The following is a 22,428-nucleotide window of genomic DNA, read 5'->3' as shown; positions in this document are numbered from 1 at the left end:
ATGTAGCCACATTGGTGCCAAACCGAGAGAAAGGATCACCTTCCTTGACCTGATGACAATGGCCTTTTATTATGCAGACCAGGATACTGTTGGTAATTTTGCCACAAGGGTACATAACTTGTTCACAGTCAGCTTGTCATACAGCAGAAACCCAAAGTCTTTCTCTGCAGAGCTGCTTTCCATCCAGTCAGCCCTAGCACATAGTGGCCTATGAGGTGAGAATGAGAGAGTTGGAAAAGTTTGGATTGCAGAAAGAAGTTTCAAGGGGAATCAATCTGTATAATACATATATGAATAAATACTTGATGGAACAGAAACAGACTCTTATCGGTGTTGCCCAGTGGCAGGACAAGAAGTAATGGAAAAGAATTAAAAATGGGTAAACTTCATCTGAACACAACAAAAATTTCTTAGTGAGGGTGGTCAAACATCGGAATAGATTGCTCAGAGAAGCTGTGGAGTCTTCAGCTGCTAAGATATTCAACCCAACTGGTCATGGCCTTGAGTAACCTGAGTTAGCTGACCCTACTTGAGCAGGACTAGTTGATCTGAAGGGGCTCCTTCCAATCTAAAGGATTCTGGGATTCTGTGAGCCTGTAACCTGAGGATGATCATTCTATAGTCCATGCCAGATAGAACAAGAGTAGACAGACTGACAATCTGTCAGTCAGATAACAGTCGCTGAAATGTCAAAACGTATGAAACTTAATAATATCAGGTTTACTTATATAACTAGACCTAGAACTTGACCTCCACCTGTCAGATTTCTTTTGCAGTCCTAGGGAGTTTTACAGCGGACTTCCTCTAAATGTATGCTCATCAGTGCTGCTGATGAAAATGGTAGCTTTTCTCCATATCTCTACCCAATAGGGTAAAATGTTGATGCATTTCACTACTCTCTGTTTGAAGAGAATTCAGCCCTTGAATTGATGTCTGCTAAAGACATCTTCTGGGATACTAAACAGATCTTTAGTAGCTAAAGTGATATATAAATTGCATCTACTTAACTCCTTCAGCACCAGCCATTTAACTTACCATGCCTGAAGTAAGAATTGAAGTCCTCAATATAGAGAACAAAATGCCTCTAGGGGTTGCTTAAGAGAAAGAAGCTATACGCTTAATGTAACAATATGAATAACCTCCCAGTCACATGCTGTTTTTCCTGGTGAATTCTTGACTTGTTCACACAATGAAAATGCACAGTATGCAAACATTCAGGAGAAATAGCTATTCAAAGCTTTCAATGCTTATTTTTATCTGAATGCTGTGTGCCTTCATGCCACATATCACGCAAACTTTTGCAGTTGATAAAGTAGGCATGCTGTGAAGAGGCTTTTTATCCCTTAATCAATGAACAGAAATAAAACATTAAAGATAGCTGGCTTGTTTTACCTTCTTTTTCCTTGAAAAGTTATGTGGAAAGGGGCTTACTAAACCCTTCTGGAAAACTCCATCTCAAAAACCAATGCAGTATAGAGCATCCTCAGAATGAGAGATGGAAAGAATGAGATAAAGAAGCAAAGGAAATCAATTATTCTGTAAATTGCAGTTCAGTTTCATGAAGATTGCTATATAACTATATCACTACGTTTGTCCAAACCCTTTTTACAACTAAAGCAAATAAAGGCATACTGACAATCTGACAGGTTGTGGCCGTGCTAAAAGCAGTAGAATCTACAACCTGTAATTAAAGTAAGAACAACAACAAAATACAGTTTTATAGATATACTAACTGCACATTGTATGAACAATGCATTTATGAGAGCAGAAATGTATTTCTTGAAAAGTGTCACTGTGTATGCAATGCAAGCTTCTTCTAGAACCTTGTATACCTAATCAGAGTGCTGCACTTTAATAAAAGTTTCTTGAGCTCATATTAGCCTTCACTGTTGGAAAACACTATATTAAAAAAACCAGGCTTTGTACAAGCCCTACGGCATTCAGATTAACATTCACTCTAGAAACTTGAGAAGCAGACGACACGTTCAAAAACCTGTATGATTCTCCTCAGACTTTGTCCTTTAATCTTATTATGCCTGGAGTGATTGCCCTTTTTTCCCATGTGGCTTTTGCTGATAAAATCACTAGTACCATGAGTCAAAAATCAGCTTAGAATGCAGTAAATTACTCATAATGCTCATAATAAATCAAATGAAAAAGCATACAGAATTGTATGAGCAAAGACTGCCTAGTCTGGAAGGCTGCAGGTACAGGTTCTACCCCATCTTGTGTCACTTTAAACATCAGTTTAGAAGATAGTATCATCTTTTCACTTCATAACCTCCCCAAAATACTTCCTCCTTTCTTCTATGAGCTTTTACAGAAGAGCAAGAGAAGAGGTTTACTGAGCCACAGTCAGTTTTGCATCCTCATAACACAAAGCACCTCCTGTTAATTTGTTAATTTTTAATTGCAAACAACAACAACAACAACAAAACAAAACAAAAAAAACCAAACAACTTGCTTTATTCCATTCAAGGAAGTATATACACTGTTTACTGGTAGAGCCTTGCGTTATCTAGAAAGCCCCTCCCTAACATTGCTGGTAGCCCCTCAGTATGAGGGCTCATGAAGTAGCAAAGGCTACTAATGAAGTAACAAAAGAACTAATACTGTAAGGATATTGCCAGGTGAGGTCATGGAGGGTGTTTGGTAAGTAGTGCTGTAAGGGGAATTCCTTTATTTCCGTCATTTTTATTTGCATCTTTTCCCTTCCCCGCTGAATTTCACCACTGAATATATAAAGGCAGATGTCTTCATACCATCTGTCTCCTTTCATATTTTTTCAATCAGAATCAGAGTTTTAATTTAAATTTTCATTGATTAAGAGATTTTTTATCCTGTCTCAGGCAGAATAGAGGTTTTCCAAAGACAATAACAATTTCAGCATCCTACAAGAGATTTTATTGCTATTTGTTTTAGCTGTGGGGTTTCTATGCTAAACGGGGTACCAACATGGCTGCAAAAATATGACAATTAAACGTGTGCTGGAGGTTACTGAGAAAACTACCTGCAGTCAACATCTGCAGACCGGTTAGATGTTTTTTTTCTCAAAGGACTTGCATACAAAGCTATGAACGGTCAATGGCTTTTAATTAGGTTTAACTCATAAAGCAAATTACTGTCTGACATATCCCAAGTGCGAGTATTGTGAGGAGATTCCAGCTTCTTAGCATTCTCCTTGTTCATCTGGAATGAGAAGAGCTCCTCACGACAGTGGTGGTACAGGATCTGCTCCACAGCCTGTGTCCTCTGCTACTGAAGTTCTGACAGGTCTTGCACATATTTAGCAGAGGAGGAGGAAATGCTTGCACCTTCTCGCTTTTCTCTACACAAAAGTTTTTCAAAACATTATCATAGAAAACCAGTAATGGGATGTTTTGTGATACTAAGCTGTTTACTTAGGCTACTATAATATAAAATGGCAAAATAGCTTGTTTTGGAATAGCCCTTCTGGAGTTGTTATAAGCCAGGCTGAATGTAATTCTCTTTAACAGACTGAGTTAAAAATGCTTAGAATGAAATTTTCCCATACCAGAAACCAACAGTCCTAGTAAAACTCTATGTTGCAACATCATTGCATTTTTCCATTTGTAAATGGTTAATCTAAAGCATTTATTGTTAAGCTGCAAGAAGGTAACTGTGAGCTGCACTATTCCCAAATCTTCCCAGTGATGCAGCCTTCCATTTCTTACAATGAAGGAATGCTACTCACACTTCTAAGAGCCATTCAGTCACTGTACTTTCTATCCTTCTCCACTGTCCACCCTTCGTTAGGTTACCACCTCCTTTTACTCAACACAACATTCACCCCTTCCACCTTCCCTTGCTGATTTTCTACACAGGGCCCACCACTCCACCTGCATGATTCCATTCAACTCTGCATTTCCTTTTGCCTTTCTAGTTCATGCTAGCACCAGCTGTTACAAAATAAAATCCTTTCGCATTTCCCCACTACTCCTGACATCCCCTCAGGAAGAACTAATTATATCCACACTATGACATCACTAATCTTATGATTTCATACCTCCTTTGAAGTGTTTCTATGCATGATCATGACAACAATCAAATTCCACTCCACTGAGACTCACTGCTGTTGCTTTTTTTTTTTACCTTCTTGTGTTTCCCCTACTGACTGCTTTCATCTATTGTCCTTCATCTCATGCTGCAACTAAATTCCTAAGGGAAAGGCTGTCCTTTTCTCTCTGCTTTTACCGCACCTAGTCAGTGGCTCCTGGTCTTTGCCTGGGGCTCAATGACACCATAGCAACAAGAAATAAGGTCAGACTGGTTCTTTCATTTAAAGCTCCTGTAACCTCTATGCTTATTAGGGGTGAGCATTCATGTGCACAGAACACAGAGGAAAAACTGTGTCATTAGCCTACAATCACCCTCAATATCTGTGAGAGATCTTACATAGATATCTATCCCTGGACATAAAGGTGAATTTGATTTCTTTTCATCATTTTAAAAGTTTGTTATTCTCCTCAGGCAGACTAAGATAGTTTTCTTATTGTAGATTTTCTTCTGGAGCTCCAAATTGATTGAGTGATTGAGAATGTAATCTAATTCAGGGGTGATCTAAGATCACAGCAACATTTTTCTTTGCATTCCTCTAATCTCAAGCAGTCCCCAAGAATGGATAAATACCAGCATGTTGTGATCATGACTAACTCACATCCTGTCTCCTCCTATTGATGACTGCAGGAGTTCAGACTTCAGTTTTTAGATAAAACTAAATTCTGAAAATCCACTCAGTTTCCAGACACTGTGGCACCTTCTCTACTGCACCATTCTCAGTACTGGTGCATTTTTCTTGTGTAAGACTTTACTGTATCCTTGGAATCTTTTAATATTTATTCTATATTTTGGACTAATTTCTGTCTACATGATGTAAAATAACTGGGCATACAAATCATCAACTGGTTTACTATATTTTAATCTATATCAGAATATCCAGAATTGATTTTTGTCCCTGTCCCCACTATTTTTACTGGAAATACAACTGAAGCCTTCCACATGCAAACAAACAAACAAACAAAACAAACAAACAAAAAAAAAAAAACGGTATTCTTTTACTTACACACAATGTAAAATAGAATAACTATAGCTGAATCCAGATTAAGCCCAGTGTAGTTTATTTTATTTTTTTTTTCTTTGTTTCTTTCTTCAGAAACTGCTGCACTTTGAAACAAACACTGCTTTTAGCCCTTGCTTTTTGTTGGCCTTTTATCTTTTTTTTAATTAGCTCACTTGGGAAGTAATGTAACTTTTTTGCTGAAAAAGTTGTATCACTGTATACCCTGTGTAGCTGAATCCTTCTTTTCAATTAACCATACAAATCCTGGCACTTCTCAAACGTTTATATTGAATTATTCCACATTTGGCACAGCCTGCTTCCCTCAATACCCTTCATTTTCCTTAAGATCATATTGATAAGAAGCAGCCCATTCTTTTTTGTTTGTTTATTTGTTTGTTTACCTATCAGGAATCTACCATAGCAGCCACAAACAGGGTTGTATGCAGTACTGCAAAGCCTTAGAATACCTTGCTATTGAAGCAAGTAATGAAAGCTAGGTTTCAGAAAAACAAAAAAAAAAAAAAACCCCAACCATAAAAACCAAACAACTCCTCACAATGTCACAAAAATGAATGCTTATGCCTTACTGCAAAATGCTTTCTGCTGAAAGCAAAGGAATACAGAAATTACAGTCCAATCTTTGTTAGCATACAGAAGTCTTAGATTGGTTTTATAGATCATTTTGCAAACCAGGTAGGAGACTAATGCTCACCTTTGCTCCCAGGTAACTCCTCACTCCAAGTATGTGAGAAGCATCCTTCTCGCACTGCTCTCCAAGAAGAAAAACAGAAACATGTCCTGAATACACAGCACAGAAGGAAGGCCAATAAAGAGGGAGAGCTAGAACTGGTGAAGGACATGAAAGAGAACAGAAAAGTTTCTACAACTATAGAACTAAAAAGACCAGGGAGAGTGTGTTGCCAAGTGTGATAGATGATCAAGTAAGTGATGGGGAGCCTGTAAAAAGTACCCAGTGCCTTCGCTCCCTCAGCCTTCACTGGTAAGGGCTGCTGCTTACAGGTCTTTGAGTTCTTTACTTAAAGGCAAACACTGGCAGAGGTGCTTCCATGGTACAGCAAGATTAATTCAGGTACTGCTTTGGTCTTCTGGACATACACAAGCCTTTAGGAACAGATAAAATGCATCTGAAGCTGCTAAGGAAGTTGGCTTGATATTACTTTAGGGTCATTCTCTATCATGTTTGAAAAGCTGTGGTAATTAAAGGAGGAACTGTTATGAAGGGTAATTGTTAAAACTATTTTCAGAAAGGCAAGAAGGATTCAGAAGAAGTTTTTTTTTTTTTTTTTTTTTCAGAAAAAGGCAGCCTTTGATTCACAGGAATTTGTTAATAGGAAACCATAGAAAACCGCTGTAGCAATAAGGAGTTTCTACATGTGGTTTAGGAGGAATCTCCTGTTACTGGACTGCAGGTTGTAGAAAATAGCAGACTACTGTTTCCTACAGCAACACAACTGTTTGTATTTTTTTTTTTCTTCTGAAACGGAATAATTAGGAATATTGCAAATACTGCTGTGTATATCGAAAATGATATGAAACTCAGATCAGCTTCACAGGAATACAATTACATGATTAATAGCATGTAAACTGGGTAAGATATTCAAACACTGTGCGTTCTCAGTAATGTGTTAAACAATGTAGAACTCTGTAACTGAGCAACGAAGATAAACATTTCTCCAGAACAATGACATATGTCATAATTTGTAATTTGAGTTGTTAAATTCTTTAACATCTTTTGTAATACCTACAGACAAATGCATCTTATCAGTGCAATAGCCTGGTAGCACAGCCCGTACAGGTTTTGTCAGAGTTCTTTGAATGCAGTTTGCATTTAAACTAAAGCAGCACAACACATGCTAGTGTTGTCAAAGCTCAGTTAGAAATGTATCTGAAATGTACACACTAACTGGCTGTGCTCTTCTCATAAGAAGTCAAAACCTAATATATCACATAGGTAGCATTAATACATAGTGTATAGAGGTAGACGATATTACAGTACAGACTGTAATTAATCCCTCTAACTAGTGCGTGACTGTTTCTACTAACTACTTTCAAACTTCCTAAGAGATGAAACTTGGATCGCCACCTCTGAATATTATTCTAACATTTTAATCACATAATTATGAGAAAATTTCTTCCCAGCGTTAAATCCAAATGTTCATTTCTTCCAGTTACATCACATTAGCTCTGGTTACTTATTTTAACTTCAAATTATCTTTATTCGTCCATGGGGTTCACACATTTTAAATTCTCTGAGCTTCTCAATCATTACTCAACAAAGCTCTATCTGATGAGTTCTCTAAATGTATTCCCTACAGCCTTCCGGATAATTTGCATTACTTTTGCCTGGACACTTCCATTTGGTAATACATTTCTGGCAGTGACTGCACAGGATTTTGAAAAATAAGCATGTCGTGGAATGAGCTGAGCTATGGTCAACTTGGCTGAGGTAAGAAGATGAAGGTTAAGGTAATTTCCTGATTTCTCTGATGCAGAGACCCCCTTGGTGCTGTTCAAGTTTTGTTGTAAAATGAAGTGCATTGACAGGTGCTTCAAGTGGGCCTGTTTGAGTAAAAGAGTTTTCTGGAGCACACTGATCCAAAGAAAAGGCGTTCTGTGGCACCTGGTCCTGCCCAATATCCTGGAAACATACACAAGCAAGGAAAATGTTTACTGCCTGAGTAAATTACATCCAAATGATTTCCTTAGGAAATTACCAGCTGATATGATTTAAAGCAATCCTGAGCTGGGAGTAAGTTGCTGCTTGTGATAGGCGTAGAATCTCAACAGAAAACAGGTAAATTGAATGTCTACATGCTCTTCTGCTGAACAATGCAGAATTAACCAGCAGAAATATGGGGTCTACCACGCCAAGCGTGACAATACTGACCTTGTGCCTGACACAACTGGTTAAAAAAAGTGTAGGTGTGCTCAGCCCAGAGCAGAGGAGCCGAGGGGAGGCGTGATGGCGGCTGCAGCTCCTCACAGGAAGCGGAGGGGCAGCGCTGAGCTCTGCTCTGTGTGACAGCGACAGGGCCCGAGGGAACGGCATGGAGCTGCGTCAGGGGAGGGGCGGGAAAAGGGGCTCGGGAAAGGCTCTGCACCAGGGGGCGGTGGGCACGGCGCCGAGTTGCCAGAGTTCAAGAAGAGTTTGGACAATGCTGTCAGATAGATGTAGGGTTTTTGAGTGCTTTGATTTTTGAGTGTTCCTGTGTAGAGTCCATTAGGGTCCAGGGGTTGGACTCAAAGATCCTCGTGTGTCCTTTCCAACTGAAGATATTCTGTCATTCTATGAAGTAGAGCACTGGCCTGTACACTGGGATGCTCAGAAACACTTCTCTGGTCACCATCAGGGAAAAATGACAAAATACTTAAATAAAGCTTTCTAACTGCCTTCTCCTTCACCCCTTCCTCCCCCCCCCCCCCCCTCCCCAATCAATGAAGGAAATATGATTTTCAATGTCTTAAAATGCATTAACAAAATTAGAAATTATTCATTATAAATGCAACTAGCGTTAGACTTTTGGGCTTCTGCTCTGCTTCCACTCTCCTTCTTCTTCTTCTTCTTCTTTTTAATATGCCAATAATACTTTGATTTTCCTATTTAATGATGAGAATGAGATTCAGTTCCCCCCTCTGTACTTGCAACGGGAATGCAATCTTTAAAGTATCTCATATTTCTCTGCGCCCTTGAAAACAGTTTCTGCTGTTAAAAGATATGACCTCTTAACGACTATTTTTATCTTTGTCTATGCACATCTACCCTGACAGTTCCTCTGCTTATCATTTCAAATCAGAATATTTCTTTAACTACTATATTCAAGCCTTAGTAAGGCAGCATTTTATTATTTTTGATTAATTTCCTTTGTATCCTTTTGCTGTGGAGTGCTCTGGATGCCCTGCTCATAAGGGAGCATTGCATACAGTAAGTAAGAGGATGTTTGGATTCCCTACAATTTTTTTACATGGAAGAACAGAATCAAAACCACTGGAATCAAACACCAGTGGTAAAGCTATTGTCACCACAGTGGTGTAATTAACAACTCCATGACAACCTGGAACAGTATTTCAGTCACACTTCACATTTGCAGATCACAAAATTAAATTAAATTAAGTTACTAAGAAGTATTTGCCTGACTTTTGTCTCTGCACGGTCTAAATTTGTCTTGGAAGCGAATTTGTCTTGGCAACGAACGACTGCCTATGCAAAACTTAGTCTCTCTTGGGCATGAAGACTCTGCACATCCCAGGTGAATGGAATCAGAACATACCCCTATACCAGGTGCCTGTTTAGTAGTTAAAATAGCTTCAGCAAGATTTGAATTAACCAGTGAATGAATTTGAGATAATTCCAAACAATCAAAGAAAAACAACAACTCAACTTCGGATGAAATTAGTGGCACAATAACTGAAATACTTGTTTTTCATACGATAAAATTAAGGGCCGTTCTTCTACTGAGTAAATACAATGTCTTTGCTAAAGTAAATGTTATGAAGGCCTGCTGAAGTAAACAAAATTCAGAAGAAAAGACTAGTTGGTATGTTATCCAGTGGGATACTGGTTAAATTCAGTTCTTTTCATAACTGTCACATCTTTAGCAGATATGAAAAAGTTTTCCATGTCTTTATTTCTTACAAAATTCCATACGGCTAAAATGTATATTTTTGAAATGCAGATATATCCTTATAGATCAAACACATTTCTTTTTCCCTAGAGTGTGCATACATGGAAGATTTACTGTTTCTGGTACTGCTACTACTTATGCTTCTTTTAAAAAGCAGTTCTACCTGCAGACTGCATTGCTCTTCAATTCTTACATTATCAATACTTTGTTTTGTCATCTTACAGTAACCTTCAGTCATGTACCTTAGCATATCAGTTTTAGAGTAGTACTGAAACTGTTATATTTATGTTTATGAGCACTGGCATTCTTACCCAATATACAAGGGTTGCTCTGAAAGCAGTGCCTCCTACTACGTTGGCCCACTACATCAGAGGCAGATGTTGATGGTACAGCAGTAGAAGTTGACCCTTTCCATCAGTATTTCATTACATTTTGTTACTGTGCATAAGATGGCATCAGAGGGGCAGTCTGATAAAATGATGTCTGACATGGAAATGCAGATGAAGCAAAGGTGTGTCACTGAATTCCTCCATGCAGAAAAATAGGCACCCACTGACATTCAGGGATGGTTTCTGAATACTTAAGGAGATCAAACACTCTCCAGGTATTAAAAATGAGGCAGTGGGTAGTGCATTTCAGCAGTGTCAACAGTGATGTGAAGAAAAGCCATGTTCCAAACAGCTGTGCACAGCTGTCATGCCACAAAATGAAGTGTCTCAATCAGCTTATTCCCACAAATTGGCAGATTATAACTAGGGAACTGCATATAGACCTAATATCAGCTTCAGTACACTGAAAACAATGGTGGCAATGTCAGAATGTTGCAAAGTTTGCACCATGTGGGTCTCGTGAATGCTCACACTGGAACAGAAAGAACACTATATGCAAGTACGTTGGGACCTACTGAACCAGTATAAGGCTGAAGGTGAGTTTCCTGGATCACATGATTACTGGTGAGAAGACACGGTGTCACCACTACAAGTGGGAGTCAAAACAACAGTCCACGGAATTGCAACATGTGAATTCTCCATCAAAGTTTATGACACAGTCCTCAGTGAGTATAGGTGATGTATAATGTCTTTTGGGATAAGAAAGAGGTGATCCTCTGGATCTCCTAGGATTAAGACAAACCATCAACTCCGACCACTACATAGCGTTGCTGACTAAGCTGAAGGCTCAAACTTCCAGAGTCAGGCCAGTGAAAAAGATAACATATTTCTTGCAGCATAACAACACTGGACACCATACCAGTTTGAAGACCGTGAAGCATGTGGTCAGTCTTGTCTGGACTGTCCTATACACCTACTATACTATATACTAGACTATACACCTACTGTATAGTCTAGATTTAGTGCCTTGTGAATTCCATCTATTCCAACTGTTGAAAGATGGACAGCATTGGCAACATTTTTCTGTCAATGATGCCATGCCACAGGTCACCTCCCTTGGTGCAGATATTTATGAACACAGCAGGTAGGCTTTTGTTCACCGCTGGCAAAAATGCATAGCTGATGGTAGTGACTATGCTGAAAAATAAAGCAAATTTTCAGCTGCAAAACACCATCAAATAGTGGTATTGTATTCCATAGAATTCATAGATTCCATAGAAGTAATTAGGAGGCATTACTTTTAGAGCAACCTACATACATTTCAAGCACATTTTCAGTTTACTGATATGCTGCTCTGACTGAGAAATTCTTCTGATACAGTAAGGAAGTAGGAAGCACCTATGAAGTCAGTGATCCATGAAGTAAGTCTCTACACAAGATGTGACACATCAGAGCAGTGACAGTATAACAAGCAAACCCTTCTACTGTAGGAATGGTAAAAGACAATGCTAAAAGATGCACACAGTTTGTCTTTTTTCTTACAGCTTTGCTATTATATATTTTATTGATTTGTACATACTGTGCCAATTCAAAGATCATCTATGACTATGTTCATACAGGACATTCATCTCAGGGTTAGGAAAAATGAGTGTGGATTATTTTGCTGGGTGTTGTCCTCCTGTGCAACACCATTCATAATATTCATAATATAAGCAGGTGGCTTTTTCTCTACAGAGGAATAATTCCTCCTCTGGTACAAAAATACAGGTATTTTACCTTATATCAATATCTGTGTCAAAAACTAAGTTATATTCCCATTGAGCTTACCATTCTATGCCAGATCAGAATTCCTTTTTAATCAATACAGGAAATTGGAGTTCTACTAAATAGAAGCATAGTGAAATCTTTAGGATTTGGATTTTATTTTACACAATAATGGTGGTGAGGCACTGGAACAGGTTGCCAAAGAAGTATTTCCCATCACTGGAGACATCCAAGGTCAGGCTGGGGCTCTGATCAGCCTGATCTAATTGTAGATATCACTGTTCATTGCAGGGGAGTTGGTCCTTCCCAGGGAAAAGGTCCTTCCCAACTCCAACAATTCTGTGATTCTATGACTGCAGTCACGTTGGAAAAAAAATATCAGCACCAGGTGGTGGATCAGCTGCACTCTAGAAACTTCGCTAAATACGGAACAATCTCATCAAGATAAAAAATCTAAAAAATATCTTATTAATAGATAATCATTTAAAAGATTTTTTGAGACTGATTTCAAAGGTCTGATAGTAAGTGTTGATAAGGAAAGAAAATCCAGCTCCCAGAACACACATATGTAAGTTGAAAGGAAGAAAATTCATCATGATTTGGTAGGGGGAATGGAAAATTTCTTTGCTCTGGTTGGTGTGATTGTCAGCAGTAAAATTAATCGCTGAAGGCTTAATGTGCTCAGGAAACTTGCGACTGAATAAATAGCAAAATTCCTTTGTGAAGAAGGTACTACAGTTATAACTTAAGGCCCTGGATGGAAGTTTCTGTATGAGAGCAAGAAAAGCAGCATCTGCAAACCAGATATGTTTTAGAATATGGTATCAATTATTTATTGTAATAGATGGAAAGGTATTATATTATCTATTATTTGTCAGAATGTGTTTACTCACTGGGAAACCTGGAAATTGGTCAAAGAAATAATTTTTGCAGAAATTGATCAGCTGAGCTTATTTTGGTCTTCATTTAGTTTCTGAATTGTTAAGTTCAGTGCACTTGTCATCTCTGATAGACACGGTGTAGTCATGACTTTGGCTAGGTCCTCATTTGGCTTAAGGACTTATACTGACTTCCACAACCAGTATTTCACCTTGCTGTCCACTCAGCTCTGATAACTGGTATTAAGACACCTCTCAGTATCCTTGAGGGACAGAACACCATTGTAAATTAATCTAACCTAGCAGTTCAATCTCCACAAACTTGCTACAAACTAATGAAATTACATGGTCAAGCAAAGACAGACTGCACTTAAGCTTCTTTTATGTTAGCTTCAAACACTTCAGGTAACAAAAAATACTTCAAGAAAGGCTTGTTACTTAATGAATGTAAGACGAACATAAAATTGTGGTGTTATATATCTATTAATATTTATGTAACTTCTACCATTAGATGTCAGACAGTGAGGAAAAATAGGAGAGGAAAAGAAGATGTATTTTCCTTTATTCAACCTTCTTTAATGGAAATCTATGCTACAATTTCTGTATTGATATAACTCTTTATGAAAATTTATTTACTTTCCAGTGGGTACTTTGTGCTGATTAGGTGGGAAAGGATTGCACTTTCTGCTATTTATAACATAGATAATGATTTTCTTTGGGGTGAATGGCTCCTTATTTATCTCCAGATGCTTTCATTGACAGGTACAAAGTCAGGACAAAAAAGTCTTCATTGCTTTATCTCCTACAAGGTAAAAATACAGGCCTGCTTCCTGAAAGTGGTTCTACTCGCACATGTATTCTTATATGTACAGGTCATTTTTCACAAGAAAAGTGTTTCTGGATATTTTGCTTTCAAAATTGAAGATTAAATGATCTGTCCATTATTAAGCTACTTTAAATACTAGAGTAATCAATCATAAGAAACACAACATTTAAAATAGTGTAGTATAATCCTGGATTTATTTAAGTGCTCTGCTACGTAACTGCTGTGCTGTCTGTGGCAGTTTCACTGTCAGGATAATTGTTTTGGGAAAAATTTGAAATCAGATGGGGTGGCCAGCAGGGGCAGGAAGGTGATTGGCCCTCTCTACTCTGCCCTTTTGAGGCATCTGGAGTACTGTGTCCAGGTCTGGAGCCCTCAGTACAAGAAAGACAGGGAGCTGTTGGAGAGGGTCCAGAGGAGAGCCACAAAGATGATCAGGCAGCTGGAGCACCTTCCCTACGAAGACAAGCTGAAGGAGCTGGGCTTGTTCAGCCTAGAGAAAAGAAGGCTGCACGGTGACTTTGTTGCAGCCTTTCAATGCGTAAAGGGAGCCTACGAACAGGAGGGGAGACAACTCTTTGAAAGGGTAAATAACTGCAGGACAAGGGGAAATGGTTTTAGAAGGAGGAGAAAAGATTTAGGTTGGATGTCAGGGGGAAGTTCTTTACAGAGGGAGTGGTAAGGTGCTGGAACAGGCTGTCCAGAGAGATTGTGGATGCCCTGTCCCTGGAGGTGTTCAAGGCCAGATTGAATGGGGCCCTAGGCAGCCTGGTCTACTGAATGTGGAGGTTGGTGGCCCTGCTTGTGGCAGGGAGTTGGAGATTCTTGATCCTTGAGGTCCCTTTCAACCTGGGCCATGCTGTGATTCTGTGTGATTCAGATAAATCATCACATCTAAGAAGCCCTGATCTGTACGAAACTGCTGGATCTTTGCCCCATGTAGAAATATTTTCTAGCACAGCCATTAGGACAGCTCCTACCCTTCTGTAATATTAATGAAACTAATCAATTACTTCCAATAACTTTATAAAGCTCATTAGATATGTCATTGCAAACCCTTCTTGTTTCAACCTCTGACATGCACTTATGTTTGCAGGATCTCATATGCAAATAAGTGTCATACTTACAATTGATTTCTGTTCCAGAATTTATTTATCCTATGTTAAAAATGCAGTCGATAGCTTAAATTTTGTGGAAATATCTTCAAGTCTTTGACATGAAGAACTACTGTTTCTTTCCTGTAATTGCAATGTATTATACTGTTTCTCTTAAGTGGTATCATATTCTAAAATTATAATGCACTCACCTGCATTTAGATTTCACATACATAAATATTTTCATTGTTACCATAGGATTCTTCACAAATTTGCAGTATCAGAAGCAATGAAACAATATGACAATATGTCCCAACGTAATACCTTCATATTAGAAAGGAAGCATAATAGAAAGAAGTGACAGATTTAGCTGTAGAAGTATACTTACCTTCATATGTTCCACTTTCTAAGAGAGCACCACTCTTCTCCAATTCCATAAAATCTTCAACAGTGATGAAAATATAGTCCACACCAGGGACCTCCCCCTCCTTATGTGGCCTTGTGGTGCCTATTAATCAAAATGAAAGACATGCTGTCAAATACATGACCTAAATTTAGAATGATCTGCTTGAAAGTTTTGTAAAATTTACAAAGTAAACTGTATATACAACACATTATATAGCACATCACCCTCTTGAAGATGTTTTTCAAAACCATATAGTTACACTTGTTGAAGCTGACACAGGATATGAGATGCCTGTGTATGGCTGGGCCAGATGCACTTTGGACTCAGGTTATTTATTTTTGCTGATGAAAAAGCATGATACTGTTATACCTTTTACTTTACTATAGAAAGACTGTCACAGTGAGACCAGGCAAAGTTACTAAGAATTTTTTATGCATTTTCATAGCTTCAGAAAAAGTCTTGTCTGCAAATAATCAATTTAATGACCTTTTAAACATTTATTTAGTACTCAAAACAATAAATCTGTAAGAAAATTTACAAGGGTTATGTTCATATCGCTTTTTTTCATGCCTTATGTGGACTTGATAAATGGATAGGCTTGACAGATTGAGTGGCCTAGATCACCTGCCAACTATGCTGTCAAACTGCAAAGATGCTTAAATTTAGTTATTGCTTCTTATTGCCATCTCTAGATGACAGAATCCCATGAATGCTGAAAGACAGTATTTCATACATGCTGAGAAAAGACTCCGATTTAGGTAGGAGAAGGTGAGATGTTTGCAGAGAACACTCTGAATTTGACCTGATTTCCTAATAGCACCCTACCACCACTTTTTTTTTTTTTAAATGGTCAGACTATTCCCATTTTGACTGAAACGCTCAAAATTCCATTTGAAGGTGGGAGATTTATAGGTCCTACTCAGACTCAGTGTTTTAAGTATGTTAATCACTCAACTTTTATTTATGCTGTTGTATTTACGCTGTAACCTTTCAACACTGTTGACAGGTTTGGTTTCAATATTGTCGGCACAAGGAAGCTGATAGAAACCAAGTCTTCCTCTTCTGTCCACTAAGTTTCGCATTACAATATTGTGCAAAAGACACTGCTTCTTCCTTAGTTATTAATCCACTTAACCTTAAGCACTATATTCTGACTCTCGTGTTATGCAGCAGTGACTCAGGAATCCATTCAGATCAGTCTATTTCATCCATTTTTTGATGCCCATTATCCAAACATTGGATTTCAACCTGATGAATCATTTTGTGTGAGATCCTTTGTGAGATTAATATAATTGTCTCCAAGTTGTTCCACATGCATAAGCTATTAAAGTCAGAGATCTTATCAGTGATAGAAGCAAGAGAACTATTCAGCTGCCTACACACTAGCAGTTGATAGCATTGAGCTATATGCAGGACTTTTTGTGGCAGGTGCCTGGGTTATCTCACATCAAAAGGAAAGTAGCAAAAAAATGAAGGACATATGGAAACCCACATCCTTTTGGAACTGCAGCAAAGAGAAAAGGACAGTAGCCTTGGGTACTTCAGTTACTGCTAGTTTCCTGTGCTTAAGCAATGGAATTAAGTCCTAAAATGTAGCTGTCAATCTCAAACCAAATTCCACTCTTCAGTAGTTCTATGTGTTCATCACAAGCACCTCTCTCTCTTCATAAGCACCCTGAGGGTCTATGGCAAAGACCTGAGAAACTACAATCAGAAGTCTACATCAAGAATATGTTTTGATAGATAAGACACTCATTCTTTCATTTGTCTATTTTCAATTCTCTTTTCATCTCAAAATTTAAAAGTAAAATCCTTCTTACTTGGCACTTCATTTCTGAGACATTCGTATTTGCAGAAGTGGGTTCACTAGAATAATTACTATTGCATTTCAGGGAGGGCACAACTGAAGCACTGAAAGTGCTGCATACTTATATATGCCAAATGGACTCCATATGGAATATCTGACCCCTGGAGATGCAGCAGCATCCTCAATGATCTTCAGTCCCTTCTGATAACTCTGCAGAAGCACAGGGATCCCAGCATGCCCATGAGCTCCTGGGAGCATTACTAACAGCTCAGGCATCAGATGTTTGATCTGCATGCTCTCTCCTGAGGAATGGTTCACTCCCACTGTCTATTGACAGGAGCAGTATCTTTCTCACACAACACCAGGGGAAAGAAAACCAGCAAATAACAGCTATTATATTCTTAGGAGCTGGGAAGAAGCTTGCATATTAGATGAATACGACTAATTTACCATTTCTTCAGTGTTTTTTGGTGGTCAAACTAAGATTACTGGGAGTTTAACAATCACTGATGAATCAGAAAAAAATACAAGTTACAAAAAATATGGTAGTAATCCCTGTTTTGAGTGGAAAGTTAACCAGATTACCTACTGAGCTCCTTGTCAGTGATTCTCGGTATTATTAATACACTGCGGTTTATTTTAAATACATGGATATTCTACGGTCTTATCCAGCAAGGATGACTATGAAGTCTCATAGCAGGTCCAAAAACAGATGCGGTTATCTGCTTTTTATTTTTCTGCTTTGGTAATCTACTTTTGGACAATTTGCCTAGAATTAACTTTCATATTGCTGTCAACATGTCTGTTATTCCAGAGAAGTGTAATGGACTAGTTTTAGATTCTGAATCTGTCTTCATTTAGAATCTTCTGTCCTCCTGTGACCAAATTGCATTCTTTCATATATGGCATGTATATGAGAAATACATTAAAAATGTTTGCATGTTCCCTGCATTCTGAATTGAGTATTCTGTCTAAGCTGCTGCCTGACTTTCAAATGAAATTCATGTTCCAGTTAAAAACTATATACAGACTCTGTATCGTTAACACACTGCTTAACACTTCTCCATTTTAATTTACACACTGATTCCCACATGTAAAATAGCCAGGAGATGCCTTGTATTTAGAGCAGCTGATGCAAACATTATCTTGCTCTGTAACACTGTGAAATTTCAAACAGCTCCCATTCTACTTCAAGATCAAATTAAGATTTCTGTTGCAGAACAGAAAGAACCAGAACTGCACTTTACTGTCACTGGTGTCACTGTACACAGCAGTTTCTTAATTTAGTCTTCCTAAGTTTTCCCACTAAATTCTCTAAGTGACTAAAGAGCTAATGAAAGCTGATGCTTTCCCTGTCCCTCATGGTTGCACTAGAAACCCCAGCATGAAGAATCATTTCTCATGAAGACTGAATTGAAATAGGTAAATTACACAAATTAATATTTTCAAGGAAAAACAAGTTTTCTAGAAAATTTGCCAGTTACCTTTATTTGCCTTTTATTTATATTCTCTCCTACGATGTCAAGAGATAATACTGACACTCAGTAACATGAAATGTTCCACTCTTTAAGAATCCTTAGGCACCCTGATCCAGGAGCTCTGTATTTTATGGTATGCTACTCCTTTGTGATAGGAACTGCTCCCCTCCTCCAGAAAATGGCAATCAGAGCAAACCATGATCTACTGAAAACACCCTGCACATATTCAGGGTGACTCTTACCTCAGGTGTAGCATTTTCATCCCAGCCAGAACTTTATTGCCCTTGATTAAATCTTACTGAGTCCCATTTTCCTCCTGCATCTGTTCTCATTCCCTCAGCCTGGAGGACCTGAGATCTTTCAAATGGTTAAAGCAATTCCCTGGCTAATGGAGTAATCAATAGTTATCACCTCTTTTACTCCTTTACCCTGGAGGAACAGAGTTGCTGCTATTAATACTTCTGCCTTCTTTACACCTTTCTGTAAGCACCATAAGTTATGCAATGTGCAGCTTAACAGATTTAGAGGCAGGTACTGGAGAATCCTAAATACCCATCAAAATCTGAACACTGAGGTCTATATATAGGAACCTTGTAGATCACAGGGAATCTTTACTTTTCCTTGCTTTTAAACTGATGTTCTTAATAGATTTTGCCTTTAGCTATACTCATAGACAGACAGGCAGGCATAAAAGCTACAGTGATCCAAGAATTAAAACAAAAGATTAATTTCAAGCCTTTTTTTTAAGCAGAAACACAACATCTTTCATTGTACATAATCAAGGCTCAACAGGACATAGTTCCTACTGCTTATGTTTAGCCTTTTATTAATGTAAAATGAACATAGGGACCTAGTTACCACTTTGTTACCATGGTAATGTATGAAAAAATAATCTTTGAATTCTGTTGCAAAAGAACACGATACTTTCAGATCTTGTAGGATCAAAAGCCGTATGGCACATTTGCACTATTTATATTTATGACAAATGCAGTCTGTTGTTGCTGTTGAACAGAAGACACACAAGGAGTAACTTGCAAGTGACCCTGACTGGCCCAAACAAACATGATGTCAGACAGTGTGGAGCTCCCTTAGGAGCTACAGGAGCTCTGGTCTACACAATCTGAAATGATACTGACTGGCCGACTTCACGAGGATGAGTACTCATAGCATCTCAGAGCAGAAGCTTTAACAAGCCTCTTGTTTATCTGCAAACCTGAAAAGGCTCATTAATACTGACTTCTCACAACTAGTAATTTCAGTAACTGGTATCCTGCTTATACCTGGTTGTGAGAGAAGCCTGAGTAAGGTCAGCCTGAACAGTCTAGGATAGACCATAGTGATGAAATAATCAATTAAGAGCAGCTTTAAGCTTATTTTATTCTTTAAACTATTTTACCAGTAGCCACGACTGGATATCATTTATTCAGTCACAATTAAAGTTCGTCTTCTAATTCTTAAAACATTTTATGGTAGGCAATAGTTTATGCAATGACAAAGGCATCTGCTCTCACTCAGAAAAATTACTCTGAATTATTAACCAGGATCTAAAGCGAACCACAGCAACTGGAATTATGAAGGCAGAAAGGCAAAAAGCCTGAAGTTTTCCAAGTAGTGGTTGTATGGGAACTGCTGAGTCACGGCCTGAACCTCTGATTGATCACCTGAGGTGAGCCTTGAGTCAGCCAGAGGAGCACAGGTGAAGGCAATTCACCTGTGCTACCGGAAGGGGTGGAGCCAGGCTCCCCCCCTCCTGGACCTATTTAAGAGCTGACTACCAGAGGGGAAGGATCTCTTCTGGAGATCCCCTCTTTTGGTGTCTTCTGGTGAGCTCAACCCAAGGGTAAGCTCTTCCACTTATTCTCTTTTTGTGATCGTTGTCTGCTTTGCCTTACTCTCTTGATTATATTGCAATTATAAAATCTTGATATCTATTGATTATACACAATTATATTGTGATTATAACATCTTGGTTATACAAGTGGTACATTTAGAATTATGTATATGAACAAGCATAAAATGTGAGGAAACCTACAAGCAAAAACAGAAAGGGTGAACAATTATTAATATTCTCATAATCTCACCCTCAAATTCTATTTCTCCTAATGAAAATGTACTGGACTATGTTAAGGTATTTCATTACTTTTAACCAGAGGCTATTCTTGACTGCAGTCAGGTTGTATCAGCATCGCTTGCATAGCTCATTGATTTGCTCTCCAAAACAGTATTAAGGTCATTCATCGAGTCACTACTTTGTCTGGATTTATTATAACTTCAAGATGGATACTTTGTACTTTGTAGGTATTTAACCTACGTGGCTGATATTAAAAAAACAAACAAACAAACAAAAAAAAAACAAAATGAACCAAACCTCCTTTGCTGCCTATTCCTTCTGTGCTCCACAAGAAAAATTGTACTTTATTGTATTTCAGTGAAGGATTTCCATGCTAATTGTTATGCTCTATGATGGTGCTGTGCTTCTGGAGAGGAAAAAGGTGCCATTTACATGAATACCCTCTGGAAGTGTATTTTTCTTTTAACAAAATGTTAGGCATCCAAGGATATAAATTTAGATAGTTAAGAAATCTTTACGATGAATAAAAAAAGGGAGTATGTTAGTTCAGTAGCAACTGAAATACTTAAATACAAGCTTTGGGAATAATAAATAACATTTTAATGTGGATTTTTAATGTTGCCTACAAATGCAGATTGGAAAAAATATGGTGAATTCATATGGTACTTAATCCAAATTTCCCTTGTTAGTTAAAAAAAAAATTATAGGATTATTAGCTCTGGAAGAACCCAGTGTTGGTAATCTTCACACCAGTTTCCACACCACTTCTTAATGTTTATGTCAGAACAAGATGCTCAGATTGATTTCTGCAAATACTTCTGCTCCTTAGCATCACGGAGTCTTCACAGCCTCTTTCCAACTGCTGCTTTCAGAAGTGGGAAAGGTACTCTCAGTATTCCTTTTATTGCTAACTCCATGTACTTAACGTATAGAGAAAACTTGCATGCCAACAGAGGAATATGACTATTAGTTAAAGCCCCAGAATTATGACAGTAAACAAGAGGCATCCTTTGCTCAATACAGAAGGCATATCTTCAAGAAGAATTCATCACTGCACAGTAATGAATCTATATCTTATGGTCATCGACAACATTACAGTGATACACTTGTACTCCCTTACAGTCTCTGTCATGGTCATGAGAGCAGAAATAAAGGTCTTGGTCTCTGAAGGGTCCAATATCTACTCACAAATGTTATGCATAATTTTCAGTGGGCTCCTAGATGTATTAATATATTAATACACATTTCTATTGCAAGTTAAAGGCAAACATGGCACACCTTTTTCCTATCCAGACACCTTCACTGTTACTGAGCTGTACATTTCCTACTGCAGGAGATAAGTATAGAAGGAGGAGTGTCTTTGCCACAAGCATTTACAGCGTGAATGAGAAGTAACAATCTAGCTTCCTGCTCAGTGCACGTCTTCTAGATTCATTTTCCAAACTTATGGAGGAAAATAGGACCTTATTGTTCTTATTTGCTACAAACACAACAAAATATAATAATATCCTCAATATATTAAGCCCTTCTAAGTCATTCTACTGATAAGTTGTCCTGTAATTCTGTTGTACGACAGCTTGTTATTTCCACAGAAAGCAGTATGCCAGGCTGTCATACATTACAATAGCTGGAGGGATTCCTCCCATAGAAACAGACTGCTAATCTTTAATAAACTTCAGCTGAGCCCTTGTTATGACCTTGTATACGCTTTGCCTTAGAAAATTTCAACAATGTTTAATTAACTCTTTTGTTCATTTGCCAAAGTACTCAGGGATGCTATTACTGTGAGGAACTGAAATGTATGGGAAATTAAACTTATCTTGTAACATTACCAACAGCATTAGGCAAAGAAACACCACATTTGTCTTGATCTACTAAATTCCCAGCTGAAGAGAACAATAAGCATCATTTTCAAGTCAAGTGATTTTAGAGGTACTACCAGGCAGGAAGCTCCAAGTTTTTACGATACCAGTCATAACACAATAAAACAAAACACCATAGGCCCCTTTTGGTATGGGTCGTAAAGAGGAAAATTTTTCATATTTCTGGGTGTTC

At 38.1% G+C, this 22,428-nt stretch overlaps 1 protein-coding gene across 3 annotated transcripts in view; it reads right to left on the bottom strand.

Annotated features, from left to right (window-relative positions):
* The window catches only part of MAGI2 (membrane associated guanylate kinase, WW and PDZ domain containing 2), a 708,774-nt gene that overhangs the window by 278,032 nt on the left and 408,314 nt on the right, over positions 1-22,428 (bottom strand). For all 3 annotated transcript variants that reach the window (XM_042872317.1, XM_042872319.1, XM_042872318.1), the window contains exon 3: positions 15,000-15,119. In XM_042872317.1, coding sequence (XP_042728251.1) covers positions 15,000-15,119 — 120 coding nt within the window. The remainder of the gene's footprint in view (positions 1-14,999; positions 15,120-22,428) is intronic.

The sequence above is a fragment of the Lagopus leucura genome, unplaced genomic scaffold (assembly GCF_019238085.1).
Source record: "Lagopus leucura isolate 7727_CA_CO unplaced genomic scaffold, USGS_WTPT01 Super-Scaffold_100008, whole genome shotgun sequence".
Lineage (NCBI taxonomy): Eukaryota > Metazoa > Chordata > Aves > Galliformes > Phasianidae > Lagopus > Lagopus leucura.
The sequence above is the reverse complement of the archived record's forward strand: the minus strand, read 5'-3'. Positions and strand labels throughout refer to the sequence as shown.